We start from the raw sequence: 23,453 nt of genomic DNA, 5'->3' as shown, positions 1-23,453 counted from the left end.
TTATACTTATTTTGGTGGAATGTAAGGAGATTTCAGCTCTGAAGGCAGCAGTATTGTAAATGCAGCTCTAAACTGCAACACAGGATGCAACTCAGAATCAGTGCAAGACACGTAATGTAATGTTCATAAAGTGGCTGAATTTGTTTTGTAGAAATAGTAGAAATCAAAACTGTGAAATGGAGTCGCGGACAAAGGCTGGAACAAAAAAAGATCATCTTCCATGTTAGGATATGGCTAGGATATTGTTTTTAAGCACAAAACTCTAAGTGAGTGCTAAAGTTTGTACTGGGACATAAAGAGACAAAAGTTTTAACACAGACATGGACGGTAACTGCTTCTTCAGTCTGTGCTGGGACTTCCTGCTCTGAGAGGTGGAGAGAGAGCTGGTAGATTAATGGTGGGGACACAGAGCGTTTCATATGGCTACAAGGATGAGCAATAAATGTAAGAGAGAGAGTCACCATTCGAAGTACAGTTTTTATTGCGCTCATTGCATTACATAACAGTTTGCTTCATTATTCTGATTTATTTACAAATATGATAAGAAATGTTTCCGGTTACTCCGAATGGAATTTAAGAACTGAATGAAGGACATGAATGAATGTAAGGCATTAAACTTACCGTCACAAAGTTGTTGTTTTCCAGTTTTATGATGTCGCCCACCTGCACTTTCATCCATTTCTCACTGGTAAACCTGAAGCAAACACATGAAATATCCAAAGCATCAATCACCAATCTTTTTTTGCAGGATGAGATTATTACTTCTACATATAACTTGCAGTGTCACAATGTGGATACACTGACCAATCAGAGAACTTTTACTGTATCCTATAATAGTTTTATATAAAGGGGTTGTCCGGACTTGGGTTACAAGTCTGCAGTCACACTCTACGACTGCAGACCTGTGAATCCTCACGGCTCGTCCAGTGCACGCTGTCAGGATTCTATGGTGCCGGCGAGCGCGTGACTGCAAGTATGCAATTTGATCACGTGGTGGCTAGACAAGCATGGCCTCGCTCAATATAAGTGAATTGTGCAAGGCTTAGCAGGTCTATTCGGATTATGGCTGAAAGTATGCATATCGCATACTTGCAGCCATACACGCCGGCAACAAAGAATCCTGACAGCGTGCACTGTGCGCAACGTGAGGAGTCACAAGTCTGCAGTCATATAGAGTGACTGCAGACTTGTACCCCAAGACTGGACAACCCATTTTACGTGTCGTTAAGGAGAGAGGGTTTAAATAAGGTGTACATAACTGCACAGGTCTGAACAGTGACAACTGCTTTGCTACGTTGTCAAGTGGACTCAGAAGTAGCCTGAAACCCATATGCTTTCCAATCAGATGCTAAGGCTGATGCTGTGCCTTCCCCAATGCTTTACACTGCCGCTTTACTTCAGCTGTACATAAATATAAAGTAATCAGGGATAAATTAATAATAAACTACAAGCAACGCAACAAAAAAAAACTAAATAAATTACTATACTCGCCATATATACTGTACATGGATCACGTCTTCTCTTATAACTAGTTTGATGAAGTAGCACTGTACAGCGCTGCATCAGAATGACTAATCTGTATATTTCTGTACTGCAGACTCACCCTATAGGGATATGCAAGTCTACTACGACTACCCTATTGGACAACCCCAATTTAATTGATTCAGGACCCTATATGGGATAAAACCAATAAATACTCACCTCCAGTGATGTTCCCGGAGAGTGACGTGATTTGCTATGTCACGCGCAGGCTACAGGCAATGAGCCTGCATGTAGCCTACGTATGTAGTAATTAACTGTGCCCCCAGTGTGCATTATTCCCGTGTTTATATGTGAGCTTGTCATAATATTTGCATTAGTGCCACTGATCTGAAGAAAGGATATTAACCTCATATGTTACCAATAAAACGCCTCAAAATGATCTACCCAAGGTGCTGGCAACAATTTTTTTTTTTACTTTATTATATTCATAAATAAAAAGTAAGAGAGAGGACTCAACTAAGGCTGGAGCCTTAGGATCTGCTTTAAAGAAAAACGGTCACCAGGTCAGAAGTGGCCATTTTTTGCTCTTATTTTGTTACCACTGCTCCCCTGATTATTCCGTTTTTTATTTTTCTTAAATCCACCATACGGTTCCAGAGATATGGGTCTTTTTATTTAGTGCTAATTTTTATGTTCTTTTCCGTGGGGGCGGTGCTTGCAGGATCCTCTGGGGCGTGTCTTTACACTGCTCCTCCATGCCTATATCTCTGGATCCGTATGGCGGATTTAAAAAAATAAAAAATCGGAATATTCAGGGGAGCAGTGGGAATACAATAAGAGGGCTCTTATCCCCTAGTGACAGGTCCTCTTAAAATCAACAGTCTGCACTACATGCTGAGTAATATACTCTTATATACAGTGCTACACAAGTGCTAAAGTTACAAGGCTGTAAAAAACTGCTGGCCACTTACCCTCCTTTACTAAGCACCTGGACTGTCCGATTATTGACCTGGTTGTCACTTTTGTGTCGATACTGAAAAAAGAAAAGAAAATTGTACAGAAATTCAGGGAAAAAAACACATGGAAGTTTAGGAAAGTAGCCACGTTTTATCACCCTCTTCCCCTACATCACAAATTGCAGTTTTCTCCCTCGTTTCATCCGAAACGCTGCACAATATGGAGAGTTAGATATCAGATTCTCCCAAAACTGACATTTAATTTCTTGGGGATTGAGATTTTAACAGTTAATATTAACTTAATGACTAATAGGTTAATATATAAAAACTGTCAAATCACATTTCAGTTTACACTAAATAAGATAGGACTGGAATCTTACAAAATCATCCATGGCATCTTTTACTGCGGAGACGGTGAGCACCAATACCAATGGGACTACTGTAGTAAACCACGACAGGGAAGACACTTGAGGAATGAACTGAGAAGGGAAAATAACAGATTTTGTTTTCACATTAAAAAACATAGTTATGACTCACATCCACACACAACTAGTAATCGGTAATCACCCGTTTGCTGTGTTATAACAGCTTCCTGCATCTGACACTAGAGGGAGCTCTCTGCATGCACAGAGTAGTGCTATAAATCCAAATACAATGAGCTCCCCCTAGTGGTGACTGCAGGCAAAAAGAATCATATTAAGTCAGAAAAGAAGAACTCCTCTATACAGATTTATTATTAGAATATTCAGCACAGAATAGTGTAATTAGAATGGTGAACATTCATGTTACAAAGCTATAGTACATGTGACATGCAGAAGTAGTGCTGTTGTAGAGTGTAACATGCAGAAGTAGTGTTGTTGCTTTAAAAGCATTCAGCAACTATTAGAGGAGTTAGCACAGTCACAGGAGAAGGGGAGAGCCCCAGGGGGGTTGTGGGGAAGTTGTTAACTGTCTGGCCGAAGAGAAAGGTGGCTTATGATCTGTATCTGACAGAAGTCAAGGGAACAGAATTCAGGTCAGGAGGGAAGCTAAACACAGGTCACTTAGACTCCCTGAGCTAACAGTGCGGAGTATTATCGGGCAGAAAGATAAGGACTGGAAGGAATCCTGTCATAGGGATCATCTCCCTCATCAGACCCTCCCCACCCCCCTCCATCTCCATTCAAGATAAAGAATGCTGTGTATTATTGAGTCCTTGTGAAGGAAAAGCCTGTGGTTGTGTGTGCATTAAAACTGTGCTGTACTGTGCTACCGGATAATAGACTGTGTACTGCTGTGCTGCAAAGGAGACTGTACTGTTATTACTGGAGCCTATTGCTCAAAGAGACATTTGCATTGCACTGGCCGTGCCTCATGAAATGTTACTGTTCTACCGTTTATGAAGACTCTTGTCAGATGTGTCTGGTCAGCAACTGAATCTATTGTGTGCCTGAGAGAAGCTGCAGCCTATGGTCACCCTGAGTAACGGTTCCCCCAGGATTCCAACAAATTCATGTAACCGGTCTCGCCCCTATCTGAACTTAGGCGGCGTGCTTGTAACATACATTTATGAAGTTCCTAGTAGGGAATGTGGCTTAATCTCAGTTTTTGCCATGAAGCCATATGGTTTCATGGCAAAAATACAACTCTAGATGCGACTGGAGTATAAGGCTATGTTCACACTGAGTTTTTTTGAAGAGTTTTCTTGAGTGGGTCTTCTCCAAATTCCTGCTAAAAAACTGCTTCAAAAACTCTACGTACACTGCTCCAATTTATCTATATGAGGATCCACTGTGCTGTTCTTATTATGATTTTTTGAGCTTTTTTTTCCATAAAGCTGTGCGCTCTTGATGAGATTTCGGTGAGTTTTTGATGCTGTGTCACAAACGCAGCATCTTACATTTGGAGCAAAGTGGATGGGATTTATAGAAATCTCCTGCCCACTGTGCTTATTTTTTACTCAGCGAAAAGAAACCTGCTTGAGATCCATATAACCAAAAGAAAAAAAAATAGTGCCGGAGACGCAATAAATAGTTAAAAAATCAATTCTTTATTTATATAACTGTGTACTTGTAGATGGTTACACAATTCATAGCAGGAGGCTCTTTCAATGTAAATGTATGTATGCTCCTTTAAGTAGGTTCTCCAGATATAAATTTGTAATGCTAAGCAAATAAACAATCATAAATGCATATATATGTAAGCAAGAAAACAGTTATAAGTGCATGAATGTGCAATAACACCACAAAAGTATTTCCCAAACAAAAATTCATATGTATAAAAATGAATATCACAGGTTATTGTTACCAATATTACATAACAAACTCATTTACCAAGCACCCGACGCGCATTTCACCAATACTTCATCAGGTGTAACGCGCGTTGGGTGCTTGGTGGGTGAGCTTGTTATGTAATATTGGTACCAATAACCTGTGATATTCACTTTTAAACATATGCATTTATGATTATTTATTTGCTTAGCATTACAAATTTATACCTGGAGAGCCTACTTAAAGGAGTATATATACATTTACATTGATAGAGCCTCCCTATATGAATTGCGTAACCATCTACAATTACACATTTATACATGCAGATGTGCATGACTTTCTCTATATATGTATCAAGATATGTACTAGTGCACTTTTAGAATATATGTACTATATGGGCATCTACAGGTGCATCTCACTAAATTAGAATATCATCAAAAAGTTAATTTATTTCAGTTCTTCAATACAAAAAGTGAAACTCATATATTATATAGAATCACTATGTAGTGCCCCAAAGTTGTATGTGTATGCCCCTTTAAGATGTAGCAGAGCCAGCAGCTACCTCATTATGTCTGGACAATGTTCATATTCCCTTTGCAGAGAATGTACAGGATGGTTTATATATGCAGAGAGTGATGCACTTATTGGGTTCTGCTACTAGATTACTAAGAGTTAATGAAGTAGCCCTGCTTTCCATATATGGCAATAAGGTCACATGGTTAGACCACATGACAAGTTCCTGAGCTTAGTGCAGTGTGTGCTCAGGGAGAAGGGGAGAGGAGGAGACATGTGCGGTGTCTGGTCTTGCCTGTGATAAGCTGAGGAGCAGGTATGGAAGCTCAGATCTCTGGAGTATGAGAGAGGACAGTGGCAGCTGCAATCAGCTGTGTGATAAGGACTGTTCAGATAAGCAGAAGCTAGGACTCAGGAGTCACTGCACCATTTATGTATCTGCATTATCATTACTGGAAAGTAACTGTGCTTGCTGCATTGAAATAGAAACTCTGCTGAATCATCTGTCAGGATTTACCTGTATTTGCTTGCAAGAAGTAAAGTTTACCAATAGCCTATCCATGTCTCTGTTTTCTGGACTATCAGGTGCACAACATACCATCACACCAGGAAACAGAAGTTAATACAGTGCACCCTGGCGTCACAAACTACATTTTCTTTTACTTTTATTCCTGCCTTAGTGAAGTGATAATACTAGTACACCACCTGTGTGTGATCTATGGCAGAGTAGTGCATCACTTGCATTACAATTACAAACAGAGTGATCTATTTCAAGTGTTTATTTCTGTTAATGTTGATGATTATGGCTTACAGCCAATGAAAACACAAAAGTCATTATCTCAGTAAATTAAAATAATTAACAAAAAACACTTGCAAAGGCTTCCTAAGCGTTTAAAAAGGTCCCTTAGTCTGTTTCAGTAGGCTCCACAATCATGGGGAAGACTGCTGACTTGACAGATGTCCATAGCAGTCATTGACACACTCCACAAGGTCCCAGAGCTCCAATTTTCACTTGGTAAATCAAGATCCCAGAGTCTGGAGGAAGAGTGGAGAGGCCACAATCCAAGCTGCTTGAGGTCTAGTGTGAAGTTTCCACAATCAGTGATGGTTTGGGGAGCCATGTCATCTGCTGGTGCAGGTCCACTGTGTTTTATCAAGACCAAAGTCAGCGCAGCCGTCTACCAGGACATTGTAGAGCACTTCATGCTTCCCTCTGCCGACAAGCTTTTTGGAGATGGAAATTTCATTCTCCAGCAGGACTTGGCACCTGTCCACACTGCCAAAAGTACCAATACCTGGTTTATAAACAACAGTATCACTGTGCTTGATTGGCAGCAAACTCACCTGACCTTAACTATGGGGTATTGTCAAGAGGAAGATGAGAGACACCAGACCCAACAATGCAGACGAGCTGAAGGCTGCTATCAAAGCAACCTGGGCTTCCATAACACCTCAGCAGTGCCACAGGCTGATCGCCTCCATGCCACGCCGCATTGAGGCAGTAATTGATGCAAAAGGAGGCCCGACCAAGTAATGAGGGCATTTACTGAACATACATTTCACTAGGCCAACATTTCAGATTTTAAAATCATTTTTCAAGCTGTTGTTATAAAATATTCTAATTTACTGAGATAATGACTTTTGTGTTTTCATTGGCTGTAAGCCATAATCATCAACATTAACAGAAATAAACACTTGAAATAGATCACTCTGTGTGTAATGACTCTATATAAAATCAGTTTCACTTTTTGTATTGAAGAACTGAAATAAATTAACTTTTTGATGATATTCTAATTTAGTGAAATGCACCTGTAAATTTAAACTTCCAGAGGTATTCCAACAATAGCTCACTACCAACTTTTTAGTCTACTTGTTTATACTCAGTGTATCCTTGTTTACATTGTTTTATTTAAAGTCCAAATAAAGATTTGATTTTTAACTATTTATTTGTTTATGATTTGCATCTCCAACACAAAGTTTTTTTCTTTTGGTTGTATGTGTATTTTTCATGCATTATGGGAACATTACTCATACTAATGTGAGTTTCAAAGTATTGGTAATCTTTGTTTGATATCTGCAATATGACAATTTCTCTGCAACAGCAGTCATATTCCTGAGGCGGATTCACCGTCGTTCTTACGGCAGCTGCGCCGCCGGCGTCCTTTATTCTGTACTGTGAAGTATAGAGAGTGGGCAGCTTACGATTAAAAGCCGCCCGTAGAATGAGTGTGTCATTTCTTTTAACCGCTTCAAGGTTTCCGAACCCTGAAGCAGTTAAAAGAAGTTGCAGAAGACGGAACATGTCCACAGCGATGTCGTGCACCATAAATTTAAATCTGATGGTAGGTTCCATTGATTTCCACTATAAGGGTGCAGTCAGACAGCTGTATAAATCAGACCACAATGCACAAACTGGCCGGCGGGTCTCCCCACCCGAGTGTGACAGCTTCATAGAAATATATAAAGCTGTCACACTCGGGTGGAGAGATCCGCCGGCCAGTCCAAGCATTGCAATCCAATCTCAGTCCAATTTATACAGACGTCTGACTGCACCTTAATTTACACCAATTTCAGGCATAAATTATAGTAAATCTGTCAATCTATGAGAAGCCTCACCCCTCCAGCTAAGATCCGTCAACTCTTTAGACAAAGTAGCAAAGGCGATGGAAAGGAGTACAGTAAAAAAAAAAACAATTTTGAGCCAGTAGGGTTTGCCCAAAAAAATATGAGGCTTTCCAACAGCCAAAAACTGCAGCAGAGTCCATCATAATTATGTCAGAACACCGGACTCCACAATGAGGCTAACAATATCTAAAAGATATCAAGAATTACTTACCTGCAGGATCAGGAGGAAGACGAAATAGGCGTTGGCCACTCGCTGGAACTGCTCGAAGAGATTGAGGGGCAGGAAGGTAAAAACATTGTATCTGGAGGTCTTGATTGCATTGGTCTAGATTTAAAATAAGTAAATAAATAAACAAACAGATAAATTAATGAACAGGTAAATAAACCGATAAATCAATGAATAAACAGGTAAATAAACAGATAAATCAATGAATGAACAGGTAAATAAAGAAATGAATTAATTAATGAACAGGTACAGTACAGACCAAAAGTTTGGACACACCTTCTCATTTAAAGATTTTTCTGTATTTTCATGACTATGAAAATTGTACATTCACACTGAAGTTATCAAAACTATGAATTAACACATGTGGAATTATATACTTAACAAAAAAGTGTGAAACAACTGAAAATATGTCTTATATTCTAATTTCTTCAAAGTAGCCACCTTTTGCTTTGATGACTGCTTTGCACACTCTTGGCATTCTCTTGAGGAGCTTCAAGAGGTAGTCACCGGAAATGATCTTCCAACAATCATGAAGGAGTTCCCAGAGAAGCTTAGCACTTGTTGGCCCTTTTGCCTTCACTCTGCGATCCAGCTCACCCCAAACCATCTCGATTGGGCTCAGGTCTGGTGACTGTGGAGGCCAGGTCATCTGGTGTAGCACCCCATCACTCTACTTCTTGGTCAAATAGCCCTTACACAGCCTGGAGGTGTGTTTGGGGTCATTGTCCTGTTGAAAAATAAATGATAGTCCAACTAAACGCAAACCGGATGGAATAGCATGCTGCTGCAAGATGCTGTGGTAGCCATGCTGGTTCAGTATGCTTTCAATTTTGAATAAATCCCCAACAGTGTCACCAGAAAAGCACCCCCACACCATCACACCTCCTCCTCCATGCTTCACGGTGGGAACCAGGCATGTAGAGTCCATCCGTTCACCTTTTCTGCGTCGCACAAAGACACAGTGGTTGGAACCAAAGATCTCAAATTTGGACTCATCAGACCAAAGCACAGATTTCCACTGGTCTAATGTCCATTCCTTGTGTTCTTTAGCCCAAACAAGTCTCTTCTGCTTGTTGCCTGTCCTTAGCAGTGGTTTCCTAGCAGCTATTTTACCATGAAGGCCTGTTGCACAAAGTCTCCTCTTAACAGTTGCTGTATAGATGTGTCTGCTGCTAGAACTCTGTGTGGCATTGACCTGGTCTCTAATCTGAGTTGCTGTTAACCTGCGATTTCTGAGGCTGGTGACTCGGATAAACTTATCCTCAGAAGCAGAGGTGACTCTTGGTCATCCTTTCCTGGGGTGGTCCTCATGTGAGCCAGTTTCTTTGTAGTGCTTGATAGTTTTTGCAACTGCATTTGGGGACACTTTCAAAGTTTTCCCAATTTTTCAGACTGACTGACCTTCATTTCTTAAAGTAATGATGGCCACTCGTTTTTCTTTACTTAGCTGCTTTTTTCAGCTGTGTATCCAGCTGTATCCAGCTGTGTATCCACCTGACTTCTGCACAACACAACTGATGGTCCCAACCCCATTTATAAGGCAAGAAATCCCACTTATTAAACCTGACAGGGCACACCTGTGAAGTGAAAACCATTTCTGGTGACTACCTCTTGAAGCTCATCAAGAGAATGCCAAGAGTGTGCAAAGCAGTCATCAAAGCAAAAGGTGGCTACTTTGAAGAACCAAGAATATAAGACATATTTTCAGTTGTTTCACACTCTTTTGTTAAGTATATAATTCCATGTGTTAATTCATAGTTTTGATGCCTTCAGTGTGAATGTACAATTTTCAGAGTCATGAAAATACAGAAAAAACTTTAAATGAGAAGGTGTGTCCAAACTTTTGGTCTGTACTGTATATAAAACAGATAAATCAATAAATTAACAAGTAAATAAACAAATCAATTAATTAACAGGTAAATAAACAGATAAACAAGGAGCATTGTGAATGTCACAACACAATGACCTCTCTGTACACAACCAGTCTATGACTGAATGCTTCCCACCATAGACGATACAAGATATCTTGTGTTATGATTATTAACAAGATCGGTGGCTCAGGGGTTCACCCTGCAATCATTGGCCGCTGGGTTCACACAACAGCTGCTTAGAGTTTCCATGTTCTTCCATGTTGCATTTGTCTGGGTGCTCCAGTTTAGGCTACATTCAAAAGAACATATTTTCGGTCGATGTCCTCTGTGTGTGCAATAGACTGCACACGGACCAATGTTAGTCAATGTGCAAGTGCACAGGAGCAGTAGGTCCCTGATGAAAAAGTCCTAAAATGCATTGGTCTCAACAGTGCTAGCTTCAGTGATGGTAGCAATTACTGCCCCCCGTGGAGGAGTGCACACAGCTGCATATGAACCTTATCACATCACAAAATGTGAACTCAACTTGTCAGGGAATGGCAATGTAGTGGCTTTTAAATAGACATTAATGCCACCTTTCTTATCCTCAGCAGGCACCTATTTTGTCTCCTTCTACTAGAGTCTGTCAAGCAATGAGTTTCAGAAGAGTCACCTGGCGTAGACTGTTTTGTCCCAGTTTAGAGGCAGCAAAATCTCCCACACTGCTCAGTTTGCAACAGAGTCCTTCCCTGAGCCTCATCTTAGGATCTTAGGGAACTATGTAATTCTCTATTAAATCTGCAAAATGTCAGAGTTTTTAATAAGGGTATAACAAAACCAACTCAGGCCCTGTTCACATTGTGTTCCTCCCTACGGTCAGTTGGGGCTTACATCTAAACCCCGCCGCAAAACGGGATTTGGGTTTATGCGGCAACAGTGCCATTAACTATAATGGTGCTGACCATAGGCGGATTATAATGAGGGCAATCCGGGCTACCGCCCGGGGCCCCGGGTCTCCAGGGGGCCCGGGGCTCCGAGAGGGCTATGGCCGGATTGCCCTCATTATATGTGTGGCCCCGCGGCACATACCGGCAGACAGTGGCGGGGGGGGGCCCCCCGGACCACTCCCCCAGCAGCGGTGCACGGCCGCTGCTTCTTCTTCGGCCGGGCCAGCACTGCAGCAGTTAACTTCCCTGTGTGCTGGACCGGCCGCGTCACTGCTAGGAGACACGGCCCTGTGCGCGGCCGTGTCTCCTAGCTGTGACGTCACGCAGTGCGTGCCCGGCCTACACTGCTACTTACCACGGGAGAGGAGCAGGAGCCAGGAAGACTGGAGCCGAGCCGGGGGATGGTGAGTGTGTGTGTGAGAGAGTGTGTATGTGTGAGAGTGAGTGTGTGTGTGTGTATGTGTATGTATGTGTGTGCAGGCAGACATCATTGTGTGATGTCTGTTTATATGTATTTTTGTGTTTCAAATGTGTTTATGCGTGTATGTATATGCCTGTATATGTTTGTGTGCGTGACTGTGTGCATCCTCCTGCTGAGTATAGATGGCGCCGTGCGGCCTCCTGCTCTCTCTGGAGAGGGGGCCGTGCGGCCTCCCGCTGTGTATAGATGGCACAGTGCGGCCTCCCGCTGTGTCTAGATGGCTCCGTGCGGGCTCCCTGCTGTGTATAGAAGACACAGTGCGGGCTCCCTGCTGTGTATAGAAGGCACAGTGCGGGCTCCCTGCTGTGTATAGAAGGCACAGTGCGGGCTCCCTGCTGTGTATAGAAGGCACAGTGCGGGCTCCCTGCTGTGTATAGAAGGCACAGTGCAGGCTCCCTGCTGTGTATAGATGGCACAGTGCGGGCTCCCTGCTGGGTATAGATGGCACAGTGCGGGCTCTCGCTGTGTATAGATGGCTCCGTGCGGCCTCCCGCTGTGTATAGATGGCTCCGTGCGGCCTCCCGCTGTGTATAGATGGCTCCGTGCGGCCTCCCGCTGTGTATAGATGGCTATGTGCGGCCTCCCGCTGTGTATAGATGGCTCCGTGCGGCCTCCCGCTGTGTATAGATGGCTCCGTGCGGCCTTCCGCTGTGTATAGATGGCTCCGTGCGGCCTCCCGCTGTGTATAGATTGCTCCGTGCGGCCTCCCGCTGTGTACAGATGGCTACGTGCGGCCTCCTGCTGTGTTTAGATGGCGCCGTGCGGCCTCCCGCTGTGTATAGATGGCTCCGTGTGGCCTCCCACTGTGTATAGATTGCTCCGTGCGGCCTCCCGCTGTGTACAGATGGCTACGTGCGGCCTCCTGCTGTGTTTAGATTGCGCCGTGCGGCTTCCTGCTGTGTATAGATGGCTCCGTGCGGCCTCCCGCTGTATATAGATGGCTCCGTGCGGCCTCCCGCTGTGTATAGATGGCTACGTGCGGCCTCCCGCTGTGTATAGATGGCGCCGTGCGGCCTCCCGCTGTGTACAGATGGCTACGTGCGGCCTCCCGCTGTGTTTAGATGGCGCCGTGCGGCCTCCCGCTGTGTATAGATGGCTCCGTGCGGCCTCCCGCTGTGTATAGATTGCTCCGTGCAGCCTCCCGCTGTGTACAGATGGCTACGTGCGGCCTCCCGCTGTGTTTAGATGGCGCCGTGCGGCTTCCCGCTGTGTATAGATGGCTCCGTGCGGCCTCCCGCTGTATATAGATGGCTCCGTGCGGCCTCCCGCTGTGTATAGATGGCACCGTGCAGCCTCCCGCTGTGTATAAATGGCTACGTGCGGCCTCCCGCTGTGTATAGATGGCTCCGTGCTGCCTCCCGCTGTGTATAGATGGCTCCGTGCGGCCTCCCGCTGTGTATAGATGGCTCCGTGCGGCCTCCCGCTGTGTATAGATGGCTCCGTGCGGCCTCCCGCTGTGTATAGATGGCTCCGTGCGGCCTCCCGCTTTGTATAGATGGCTCTGTGCGGCCTCCTGCCGTGTATAGATGGCTACGTGCGGCCTCCCGCTGTGTATAGATGGCTACGTGCGGCCTCCTGCCGTGTATAGATGGCTACGTGCGGCCTCCTGACGTGTATAGATGGCTTCGTGCGGCCTCCCGCCTTGTATAGATGGCTACATGCGGCCTCCTGCTGTATAGAGATGGCTACGTGCGGCCTCCTGCTGTGTAGAGATGGCTACGTGCGGCCTCCTGCTGTGTAGAGATGGCTACGTGCGGCCTCCTGCTGTGTAGAGATGGCTACGTGCGGCCTCCCGCTGTGTATAGATGGCTACGTGCGGCCTCCTGCCGTGTATAGATGGCTACGTGCGGCCTCCTGACGTGTATAGATGGCTTTGTGCGGCCTCCCGCCGTGTATAGATGGCTACGTGCGGCCTCCTGCTGTGTATAGATGGCTACGTGTGCTCAATATTGAGTCATACAATTAATGTAAGGCTATGTGCCCACGATGCAGAAATGCTCCGGATTTTTTTTGAGCGTTTCTGCATCTCCCTGGCAGAAAAAATGCATGCGGATTGTACATGCGGATTGTACATGCATTTTTCCTGCCAGGGACATGCGGATGTGAAGCGTTCTTCACATGCATTTCCGCATGCGGGTTGACAAGCGCTTTTCAAGCGATTTTAGCATCACTTGGAAAGTGCTTGACAACTTGGTCACACTATATAAATCCATGCAACCGGCATGGATTTATATAGTGTGACCGTAAAAGAATGGGAAAAAATAAGTATATACTTACCTTCTGATGGCCTGCCGACGTCAGCAGTCGCGTGACCCGTCACATGACTAAATGACGTCACGGCAGGTCCTTTTCAGACCATCGCGAGCTGCCGGCAAGCCAGGACGCATCGGATAAAGACACCGGGGGCCATCAGAAGGTAAGTATAATATTTATTTTTTATTTTATTCTTTTTTTTACAGGTACTATAGTACCCGGGTCCGGAGGAGAGTCTCCTCTTCTCCAAACCCGGGTACCATCCGCACATTGAAACGCATGGATTCTGCATGTACAGATGCAGTGATGCGGATTACATGCGTTCCAATGCAAGTCAATGGAAGTGAAAGCGCCGCGCTTCCGCAAAATAATTGTTAGTGCTGCGGATTTTTCCGCAATGATAATCCGCAGCGGAAATTTCCGCAGCATGTGCACAGCACATGCGGATTATCATTGGGGAACATGGCAGACCTTCTACCAAGCATTTTTTAAGCGTTTCCGCAGCGGAATTACCGCTGCGGAAACGCTTAAAAAACGCGTAGTGGGCACACAGCCTAAAAAAAATTATTATAATTAATATTGTGCCAAATTAATTTCAAGTGAACTATCACATGATCTATCACAGGGGATCATGTGACATGTCACGTGATACATCAGGTGTGTGTGTGTGGGGTGGGGGGCCCGCGCCTTCTAAACTGCCCGGGGCCCTTGCTACTCTTAATCCACCCCTGTGTGTGACCCTCAGACAGTGCGTGCCTGACCCCCAGAGAGGACAGCACCGTGTATAAAGGTAGGTCACACACGTACAGTGCTCTCCGCTTATCACTACGTCAGGGTTTCAGTTGCAATCCCTGAAAAACAGGATTCTGATGGGAACCTCAACACATCCTGGATGGAGCCATTCTCTTGAATGAATCTAACCGACTCTTAGGACACTCTATGGCCTCTGCTCTGGCAGTTTTCATCTATTACAGACATGCACATGGAATTTAAGGGGTAAGGTTTCTCCTTGTGGAGAGTGACATGTCAGGAGACTTAAATGCCTTGCCTTGTCTCTTCAGAGAGGAAGAGGACTAGAACTCTATAGCGCCACCTATTGGAAGTAACAATCCTACAAGTCAATATCGACCCTTTAATAAGCCTTGAAATATGACTTAGGATAAAAGCCAAATCAGAATCTCAGTTTGCAGACACAGTGTTTCGGGGTATTGCCCCTCGTCAGTACAAAGTAAGAGATCTGATTTGGCTAGGTGAGAGACATGCCAGTATGAGGGTCCTCTTCCTCTCTGAAGAGGCAATTTGCACAAAAACGTGACAGACCACATTTTTAGACATGACTTAAAAAGATGAATACTGCCAGGAAGTAAGCTAGGTAGTGTCCAAAGTGGCTCTGTTGGCTTCACTCAAGTGAATGGCTCCGTCCGGGCTGGGTCGGTGTTCCCATTACAATCCTGTTTTTTGAGGATTGCAACAGAAACCTTGACGTAGTGCTTAGCAGGGAGCACTGTATGAGTGTGAACCTGCTCTAAGAAATGCACACTTTGTATATATCAGATACAAGGGAACCTGTTAGGACAGTTTTACTACTGTACGTAGTGGCTGTATAGTTTTTAGTACAGCAATAGTAACAGTAGTAAATCGATGTGGCAATGTTGAAATCAAGCTTTGAAGCCTCTTGTAAATTAGCGAGGCATTACAGTACATTGTGGAGGGTCTTGGTGCATAACCCCCCCCACACACACATACTGTCACGGGTGTGTCAGGGTTGACAGACAGTCATACGGTGTCCGGCTGTAGAAGGTCGCTGCGCTCGGCCTTACAAACATCTCCCTGATCCTTTTATGATTCCTCTCTAGGACTAAGCGGTGATCCTCACCTTCCTTGGGGTTTATACCTTTCCCTTTAGGACCCAGCAGTGATCCTCACCTTGATTAGGGATTATACCTTTCCCTTTAGGACCCCGAGGTATCCTCACCTTTCTGCTGTTAATAAGCACTTCCTTGCTGTGTCCTTAAATACACTCAGATCCTCAGAGGGTAGCTGGTGATAGCGTGTTATACCTATTCAGGCCTGGGATTCTAGTAGTCGCCTAGAATTACCTTGGAGTTCCTTCGTGGATTGTTGCCGTGCTTTCTCTGGTGTCATCTTGGAGCTAATTCCCCTGTTTGCTTGCCCTGTGTGTACTTTAGTTGGTAGTGGGGCTGACTCAGTGCTCACCCCTCCCACTCCCTACCTAGGGCCTAGTCTTAGGGTCAGCTAGGGCCAAGTTTCCTGCTCGGCAATAAGTGCAGAACCTATTTAGGGTCTATAGGGGAGTCAGGGTTTGTTGTTAGATCTGTTTAGGGGTTTGCACTCTCCTTTTTCCTGGTTGTAGGGCTCCCTCCCTTTTTCCCGTTGTTATACGCTGGGTTCTCTCCATACCTAGCATGACACATACACTCCAAGTCACTTCCAAGCTACTATGTATGTGGCTTTAAAGCTTGACTTCTCAGTGCTGAGCAGTCAGATTTCTACAAGGCAGGTATCATTTTTTATTGTTACATTTATTGTGACCTATTCAGCCTTACCGAAGCTTTCAGTCGTAAAATTGCCCTGGCCGATTCGTTATCTGTGCACTTATTTTCCAGATTATTAATTAGATGCCTGTAGATCTGTCACGGGTGTGTCGCCACGAAGATCGTCGCGATTACACAGCCTGACTTCTCGCAGCTGAGTTTTTGGTGCTTGGTGTTTTTCGGCAGGGAGGGAGTTAATTCTCTCTCTCTGTGCTAGACGAGGCCCAGCCTCGCCCAGCTGCAGTTAATTCTGCAGTATTGGGACTCCTTCAAATACCTGCCGTTCTGATAGGGTAGTTGTCGGTGAAAGCTTCTCATGCGGACTATCAGAGCGATACGTGGTATTGTGGAGTTTGGAGCGAAGTGTACTCGGTGTGGTTTTTTCCCTTTCTCGCTTTATTCTTTATCCCCTTACCCGTTGGTGTTCCCTCCGTTGTAGTGGTGTAAGTTTTTGTATGCGAGGTGGTTTTTGGTTTGCCCCTTGTACTGTCTCGTTCGTCTTGTACTGTGTTTGGCGTATACGGTCCTGTCCCCAATTGTTGTGATCGGGGTCCTTCTCAGGACTAGATTACTGAGGTTCAGGGATTCTCAGGAGGTAGGTTTACGCTGGCGGCCTGGACCTCAGTACCATCAACAGTACCTCCAGGTAGAGGGATTAGGCCGGGCCTCAGTGTAGGGTCAGCATAGGCTCCTGACCTCCTGAACGCCGAGACAGCATGACATTTTCACCGACCACTAAAAGATTCTCTCCAGCCACCATGGATCCAGTAGCCAATATAGCTCGGCAGTTGCAGAGTTTGTCCTTGGAGCTGGCGGACGTTAAGTCCAAGGTTTTGTATCCCCTGGAGCAAGCCGGATCAGAACCCAAAGTAGCTCTCCCTGACAGGTTCACGGGGGGGCGGGACAAGTTTTTTGTTTTCCGGGAGGCATGTAAGTTGTACTTTCGGCTGCGGCCTCGGTCATCGGGGAGTGAAGAACAAAGGGTGGGAATTGTCATCTCGCTCCTTCAAGGGGACCCCCAATCTTGGGCGTTCTCTCTTCCCCCGGGCTCTCCGGCTCTCCGGTCAGTGGATGGGTTTTTCTCTGCTCTGGGTCTCGTATATGATGACCCGGATCGGATCTCCCTTGCTGAATCTAAGTTACGTAGGATCCAGCAGGGAGATCGTCCAGCGGAGGAATTCTGTTCAGAGTTCCGTAGGTGGGCAACGGACACCCAGTGGAATGACCCGGCTCTTCGGAGCCAGTTTTGTCAAGGTTTATCTGACAAATTAAAGGATATGTTGGCACAGTATGACTCTCCCGCGTCGCTGGAAGCCGCTATGGCCCTTGCTATTCGCATTGACAGACGGCTTCGGGAGAGGTACGGGATGGCTCCACCCCCTGTGATGACTCCACCTTCTACAAGGGTCCCTTATGTAGAGGTTCCCCTGGTCAGTCCAGAGGAGCCTATGCAGTTAGGAGGGACATCCTTTCGGGGGAGGGGACCGGCGGTGCGCCACAAGACAGGAAGGTGTTTCTTCTGCGGGAGAAAGGGACATTTTATTGGGGGGTGTCCTTCTCGTCCATTGCAGAGCAAAGAGTCGTCAGAAAACTATTGATCCCAGGTTGTGTGGTGGACGGCAATCTGGGAGTAGGTATTTCGTCCCTAGGTTCGTCTCAGTTTCTTGTACCGGCGGAGGTGGTGGTGGGTACGAGAACTGAGAGGTTATCTGTTCTTCTGGATAGTGGGGCCGGGGCTAATCTGGTGGATGCTCGGTTTGCTCGGGTTCAAGGTATGCGATTGAGTGTGTTGGCTAAACCCATCCCCATATTCTCGATCGACGCCAGGCCTCTCGGTCAGGGAAGTTTTTCGCAAGTGGTGCATAACATAAATCTTCAGGTGGGGGCGATACATAAAGAACTGTTGTCTTGTTACGTGTTGGAGGGTCTTCCCACTCCTATTGTGTTGGGCCTTCCTTGGTTAACTAAGCATAACCCGGTTATTAATTGGCAATCCAGAGAGATAAGCCAATGGAGTGAATTCTGTAAAAAAAACTGCATGAATACGGTCATCGGTACGGTCGCTCCTAGGGTCTTACCCCCATTTCTGGCTGACTTTGAGGATGTGTTCTCGGAAAGAGGGTGTCAGGAACTACCTCCTCATCGCGTGTATGACTGTTCGGTAAAACTGCTTCCTGGGGCCAAGTTACCTAAATCTAGGTTGTATAATTTGTCTGGACCGGAGAGGCAGGCCATGAAGGATTATATTTCAGAGAGTCTGGCTAAGGGGCATATTAGACCTTCATCTTCCCCGGTGGCCGCGGGGTTCTTCTTTGTGAAGAAGAAAGATGGAGGCCTACGCCCTTGCCTGGATTTCCGTGAACTTAATCGGATTACGGTCCGAGATCCGTATCCGCTCCCACTTATCCCCGATCTCTTCAATCAGATCGTGGGTGCCAAATGGTTCTCTAAATTGGATCTCAGGGGGGCGTACAATCTGATTAGGATGAAGGAGGGGGATGAGTGGAAGACGGCTTTTAACACTCCGGAGGGGCATTATGAGAACCTTGTCATGCCATTCGGTCTGACTAATGCCCCGGCCGTGTTCCAACACTTTGTTAATGACATTTTTCGCTGCCTGGTGGGTCAGTTTGTTGTTATTTATCTGGATGACATCTTAATTTACTCGCCTGATCTTGTGTCTCATCAGGAGCATGTTAGGCAGGTGTTACAGATCTTGCGGGATAATAAACTGTACGCCAAGTGGGAAAAGTGTGTGTTCGCCGTTCAGGAACTCCAGTTTCTAGGCTTCCTGGTGTCAGCGTCTGGTTTTCGTATGGACCCTGGGAAAGTGCGGGCAGTTCTTGAGTGGGATCTGCCAGAGAATCTTAAGGCACTACAACGTTTTCTGGGGTTTGCTAATTATTACCGGAAATTCATTCATAATTTCTCGTCCATGGTTAAACCTCTCACAGACATGACAAAAAAAGGGACGGATTTTTCTAGGTGGTCTGACAAGGCTTGTCAAGCTTTCTCCTCCTTGAAAAAATGTTTTGCCTCGGCACCCATACTCATTCAACCTGATGCGTCACAGCCATTCATTGTAGAGGTAGACGCTTCTGAGGTAGGGGTAGGGGCAGTATTATCACAAGGTTCCTCTCCTGGTAAAAGGCGTCCGTGCGCTTTTTTCTCTAAAAAATTGTCGTCCGCTGAGAGGAATTACGATGTCGGCAATAGGGAACTCTTGGCCATTAAGTTAGCTTTTGAGGAGTGGCGCCATTTTTTGGAGGGGGCAATCCATCCGGTCACCGTCATCACCGATCACAAGAACCTGCTATATCTGGAGTCCGCAAAACGTCTGAATCCCAGACAAGCTAGGTGGTCATTGTTTTTTACAAGGTTTAATTTTGTCATCACATATCGTCCTGGATCAAAAAATGTAAAGGCGGATGCCTTATCTCGTAGTTTCCCTGGGGCCGGGAATACGGATGACCCGGTTCCTATCCTTCAGGAGGGGGTGGTGGTGTCGGCAGTATGCTCTGAGCTTGAGGAGGAAGTATTGGAGGCTCAGGGGGACGCCCCTGTTGGACCTCCTGGGAGACTGTTTGTTCCAGATCAGTTGCGACAAAAGGTGATCGAGGCACACCATAACTCAGCTTTGGCAGGACACCCAGGGAGTAAAGCAACTGTGGATCTCCTTTCGCGTCGGTTTTGGTGGCCTAATTTACATAGTGAGGTGGGAACTTTTGTTGCGTCCTGTGGGGTTTGTGCGCGCTCTAAGACCCCACGTACCCGTCCGTCTGGGGCTCTCTTACCTTTGAAGATCCCGGAGCGTCCTTGGACTCATCTGTCTATGGACTTTATTACGGATCTCCCGCCATCTTCGGGTAAAACGGTCATACTCGTTGTAGTGGACAGGTTCAGCAAGTTGGCACATTTTATCGCTCTTCCTGCTCTTCCTAATGCTAAAACTCTTGCGCAGGTGTTCATTGGGGAGATTGTAAGGCTTCACGGTTTACCCTCTGATGTGGTGTCTGATCGGGGGTCTCAGTTTGTGTCCAAATTCTGGAGGGCTTTTTGTACACGGCGGGGGATGCATTTATCGTTTTCTTCGGCTTTTCATCCTCAGACCAATGGTCAGACGGAACGTCTGAACCAGAGTTTGGAGACATATCTCCGGTGTTTTGTGTCAGAGAACCAGGAGGACTGGGCTTCTTTCTTACCTCTGGTGGAGTTTGCTCTTAATAATAGGCGGAGTGAGTCCACTGGTAAGTCCCCGTTTTTTGGGGCATATGGTTTTCACCCCCAGTTCTGTACTTTCAGTAGGGGGGGCTCTTCGGGGGTTCCTGAGGAGGAACGATTTTCGTCATCACTCGCTTCGATATGGAAAGGGGTGCTGAATAATCTAAGTACTATGGGGAACCGATACAAACGTATGGCTGATAGGAAGAGAGTTTCTGGTCCGGACCTAAGTGTGAACGATCGGGTATGGTTGTCTACCAAGAATATTAAACTTAAGGTTCCCTCCTGGAAACTAGGTCCCAGGTTCATCGGGCCGTATAGGATCTGCTCTATAATTAATCCGGTGGCATTTCGTCTTGACCTCCCCTCTACTTTTAAGATTCACAATGTGTTCCACAGATCTTTGCTTAAAAGGTATGTGGCGCCGGTGATACCGTCACCTTTACCTCCCCCTCCTGTGGTGGTCAATGGTAACTTGGAGTTTCAGGTATCGAAAGTCATCGATTCACGTTTTAATCGCCGGTCCCTTCAGTACCTGGCTCATTGGAAGGGGTATGGTCCTGAGGAGAGGATGTGGGTTCCTGCGTCGGATATTAAAGCAGACCGATTAATTCGGGCCTTCCACACGACTCACCCGGATAAACCTGGCCCTGAGGGTCCGGAGGCCCCTCGTAGAAGGGGGGGTACTGTCACGGGTGTGTCGCCACGAAGATCGTCGCGATTACACAGCCTGACTTCTCGCAGCTGAGTTTTTGGTGCTTGGTGTTTTTCGGCAGGGAGGGAGTTAATTCTCTTTCTCTGTGCTAGACGAGGCCCAGCCTCGCCCAGCTGCAGTTAATTCTGCAGTATTGGGACTCCTTCAAATACCTGCCGTTCTGATAGGGTAGTTGTCGGTGAAAGCTTCTCATGCGGACTATCAGAGCGATACGTGGTATTGTGGAGTTTGGAGCGAAGTGTACTCGGTGTGGTTTTTTCCCTTTCTCGCTTTATTCTTTATCCCCTTACCCGTTGGTGTTCCCTCCGTTGTAGTGGTGTAAGTTTTTGTATGCGAGGTGGTTTTTGGTTTGCCCCTTGTACTGTCTCGTTCGTCTTGTACTGTGTTTGGCGTATACGGTCCTGTCCCCAATTGTTGTGATCGGGGTCCTTCTCAGGACTAGATTACTGAGGTTCAGGGATTCTCAGGAGGTAGGTTTACGCTGGCGGCCTGGACCTCTGTACCATCAACAGTACCTCCAGGTAGAGGGATTAGGCCGGGCCTCAGTGTAGGGTCAGCATAGGCTCCTGACCTCCTGAACGCCGAGACAGCGTGACAAGATCCTCGCTAAATGATGGGCAGTCACGTAAACTCTTGCCATACATGAAGATGGCAGCCTAAAGTCAGCATGAAGTTCAGACTCATATGTAAAACTGGTGCACAAACAACCACTATAACTGCACTACTGTGCGCCAACATCGTACCCAACTGGTTTTCAATGCAGGGATGATTATTCTTGGGGTAGGAGTGGAGTCAGGGAACTGACCTGAAGAAGATTGTGGGCACTTGTGCAGCATAATCTACTTAGTTTCCTTAAAGGGAACCAGCCCGGCACCCGCCCTGAGAGCTCCACTGCCGGGAGAAAATTAACTTTATTCTTCCCGACAGCGTTTGGCATTCAGTCACGGGGGAGGCACCGGCGCAGGTTCAGTTACCACTCTGTGTATAGAGAGCAGTGGCTGTAACCACCACCCCGGCACTGACTGACAGCAGCTCAGCATTAGAGCTGGCTGTTAGTCAGTGCGGGGGACACGGTTACAGCAGCCACTCTCTATACACAAAGTAGTGACTGAACCCGTGCAGGCACCTCCCCTATGACTGAAAGCCGAACGCTGCCGAGAGAATAAACTTCATTTCTTCCCTGCAGCAGAGGATCTAAGAGCGATGAGTCGAGCAGGTTCAGAATACTATTAACCTGAAGATTAACCCCATATCTGCAGGGTAATAATGTTTTTTCATGTGACAGATTCCCTTTAAAGAGGACCTGTCAGCAGCTTTTGGTAGCGTTGTATCTATAGACTGTTGGTTTAAAGAAGCACTCCTCCCATCAAAGTTTTTATCCTCTTAATATATTGCAGTCATCATATTATACAGCACTGTGTACTTACAATTGCTCATTTTGCCTTTCTACCCAGAATATTCTTCTCTTTTCTCTGCTCTATGTAGAAACAGGAAGTCTCGTGTCCCTGCAAAAATCATTCCTCTCTTCAACTCATGACCCAGCTGCTCCCTCCTCCCCCTGCTATTGACTTTTGCAGAGATTGTCACTCATGCAGGGAAAATTGACCTCCTGATTCTACATAGAGCTTAGTAGGATTCAGCTAGTCAGTTTTTAATCACGTTATGTTATAGACTAAATGAAAAAGGGAAGAATTAGCTGGGAAGAAGGGCAAAATGAGCAATTGTAAGTACTTTGGTAGATCGACTCACTCGGCTTCTTAAAGAGGTAATCACAGGAACACTTTCTGTTTAAGTTTTCACCTGGTTTATTAAAAATGTGCTGCATAAACCAGTCCACAATTAGGAAAACAAATACGGCCCTTCAGGCATAACGGGAAAAACAAAATAGCATACAATACAGTCTGTGTGGTTTTGAGGATCCGACTGCTCAGAGGAACAAAAACAAGGTTCAGTTCTCTTTAACATGAGCACAGCTCTGGATATCTCATCTCCAGACACACCAAACACTGAATGAGTCCATATTTATCTTAAGTTCTGAACCACACCCCAGGGTGGAGATATGGTGAACAGCCTCCCATCCACTCCTTAGCTGTTCACAAAAAAAACAGCCCTTAATATGGCCGATTAACCCCTCTCAGCACTTAGTTTGCTGGAGCATTTTTTCAGGTTCATATCACTGAAGCTAATATCCTTAGTTGCACATATCTCCCCTCCAGTATTTTACCAGTGACCTTCTGACAGTACACAGTGCTATATAATATGATGACTGCAATATATTAAGAGGATGAAAATTTTCATGGGAGGAGGAGGAGTGCTTCTTTAAGAAGACCTGTCACCAGTTCAAAAGTGGGCAGCATCTCCTCTTATTTTGTTCCTTCTG

The 23,453-nt window shown here is 45.9% G+C and overlaps 1 protein-coding gene across 5 annotated transcripts in view; it reads right to left on the bottom strand.

Annotated features, from left to right (window-relative positions):
* LOC141269164 (phospholipid-transporting ATPase ID-like) overlaps positions 1–23,453 on the bottom strand; it is a 231,312-nt gene that overhangs the window by 56,709 nt on the left and 151,150 nt on the right. For all 5 annotated transcript variants that reach the window (XM_073680385.1, XM_073680386.1, XM_073680384.1 and 2 more), the window contains 4 exons: positions 8,037–8,150; positions 2,819–2,917; positions 2,454–2,515; positions 622–694 (listed from right to left, as the gene is read on the bottom strand). In XM_073680385.1, coding sequence (XP_073536486.1) covers positions 622–694; positions 2,454–2,515; positions 2,819–2,917; positions 8,037–8,150 — 348 coding nt within the window. The remainder of the gene's footprint in view (positions 1–621; positions 695–2,453; positions 2,516–2,818; positions 2,918–8,036; positions 8,151–23,453) is intronic.

Source organism: Phyllobates terribilis, unplaced genomic scaffold (genome assembly GCF_046119375.1).
Source record: "Phyllobates terribilis strain yellow unplaced genomic scaffold, ASM4611937v1 Scaffold_1__5_contigs__length_1240528914, whole genome shotgun sequence".
NCBI lineage: Eukaryota > Metazoa > Chordata > Amphibia > Anura > Dendrobatidae > Phyllobates > Phyllobates terribilis.
The sequence above is the reverse complement of the archived record's forward strand: the minus strand, read 5'-3'. Positions and strand labels throughout refer to the sequence as shown.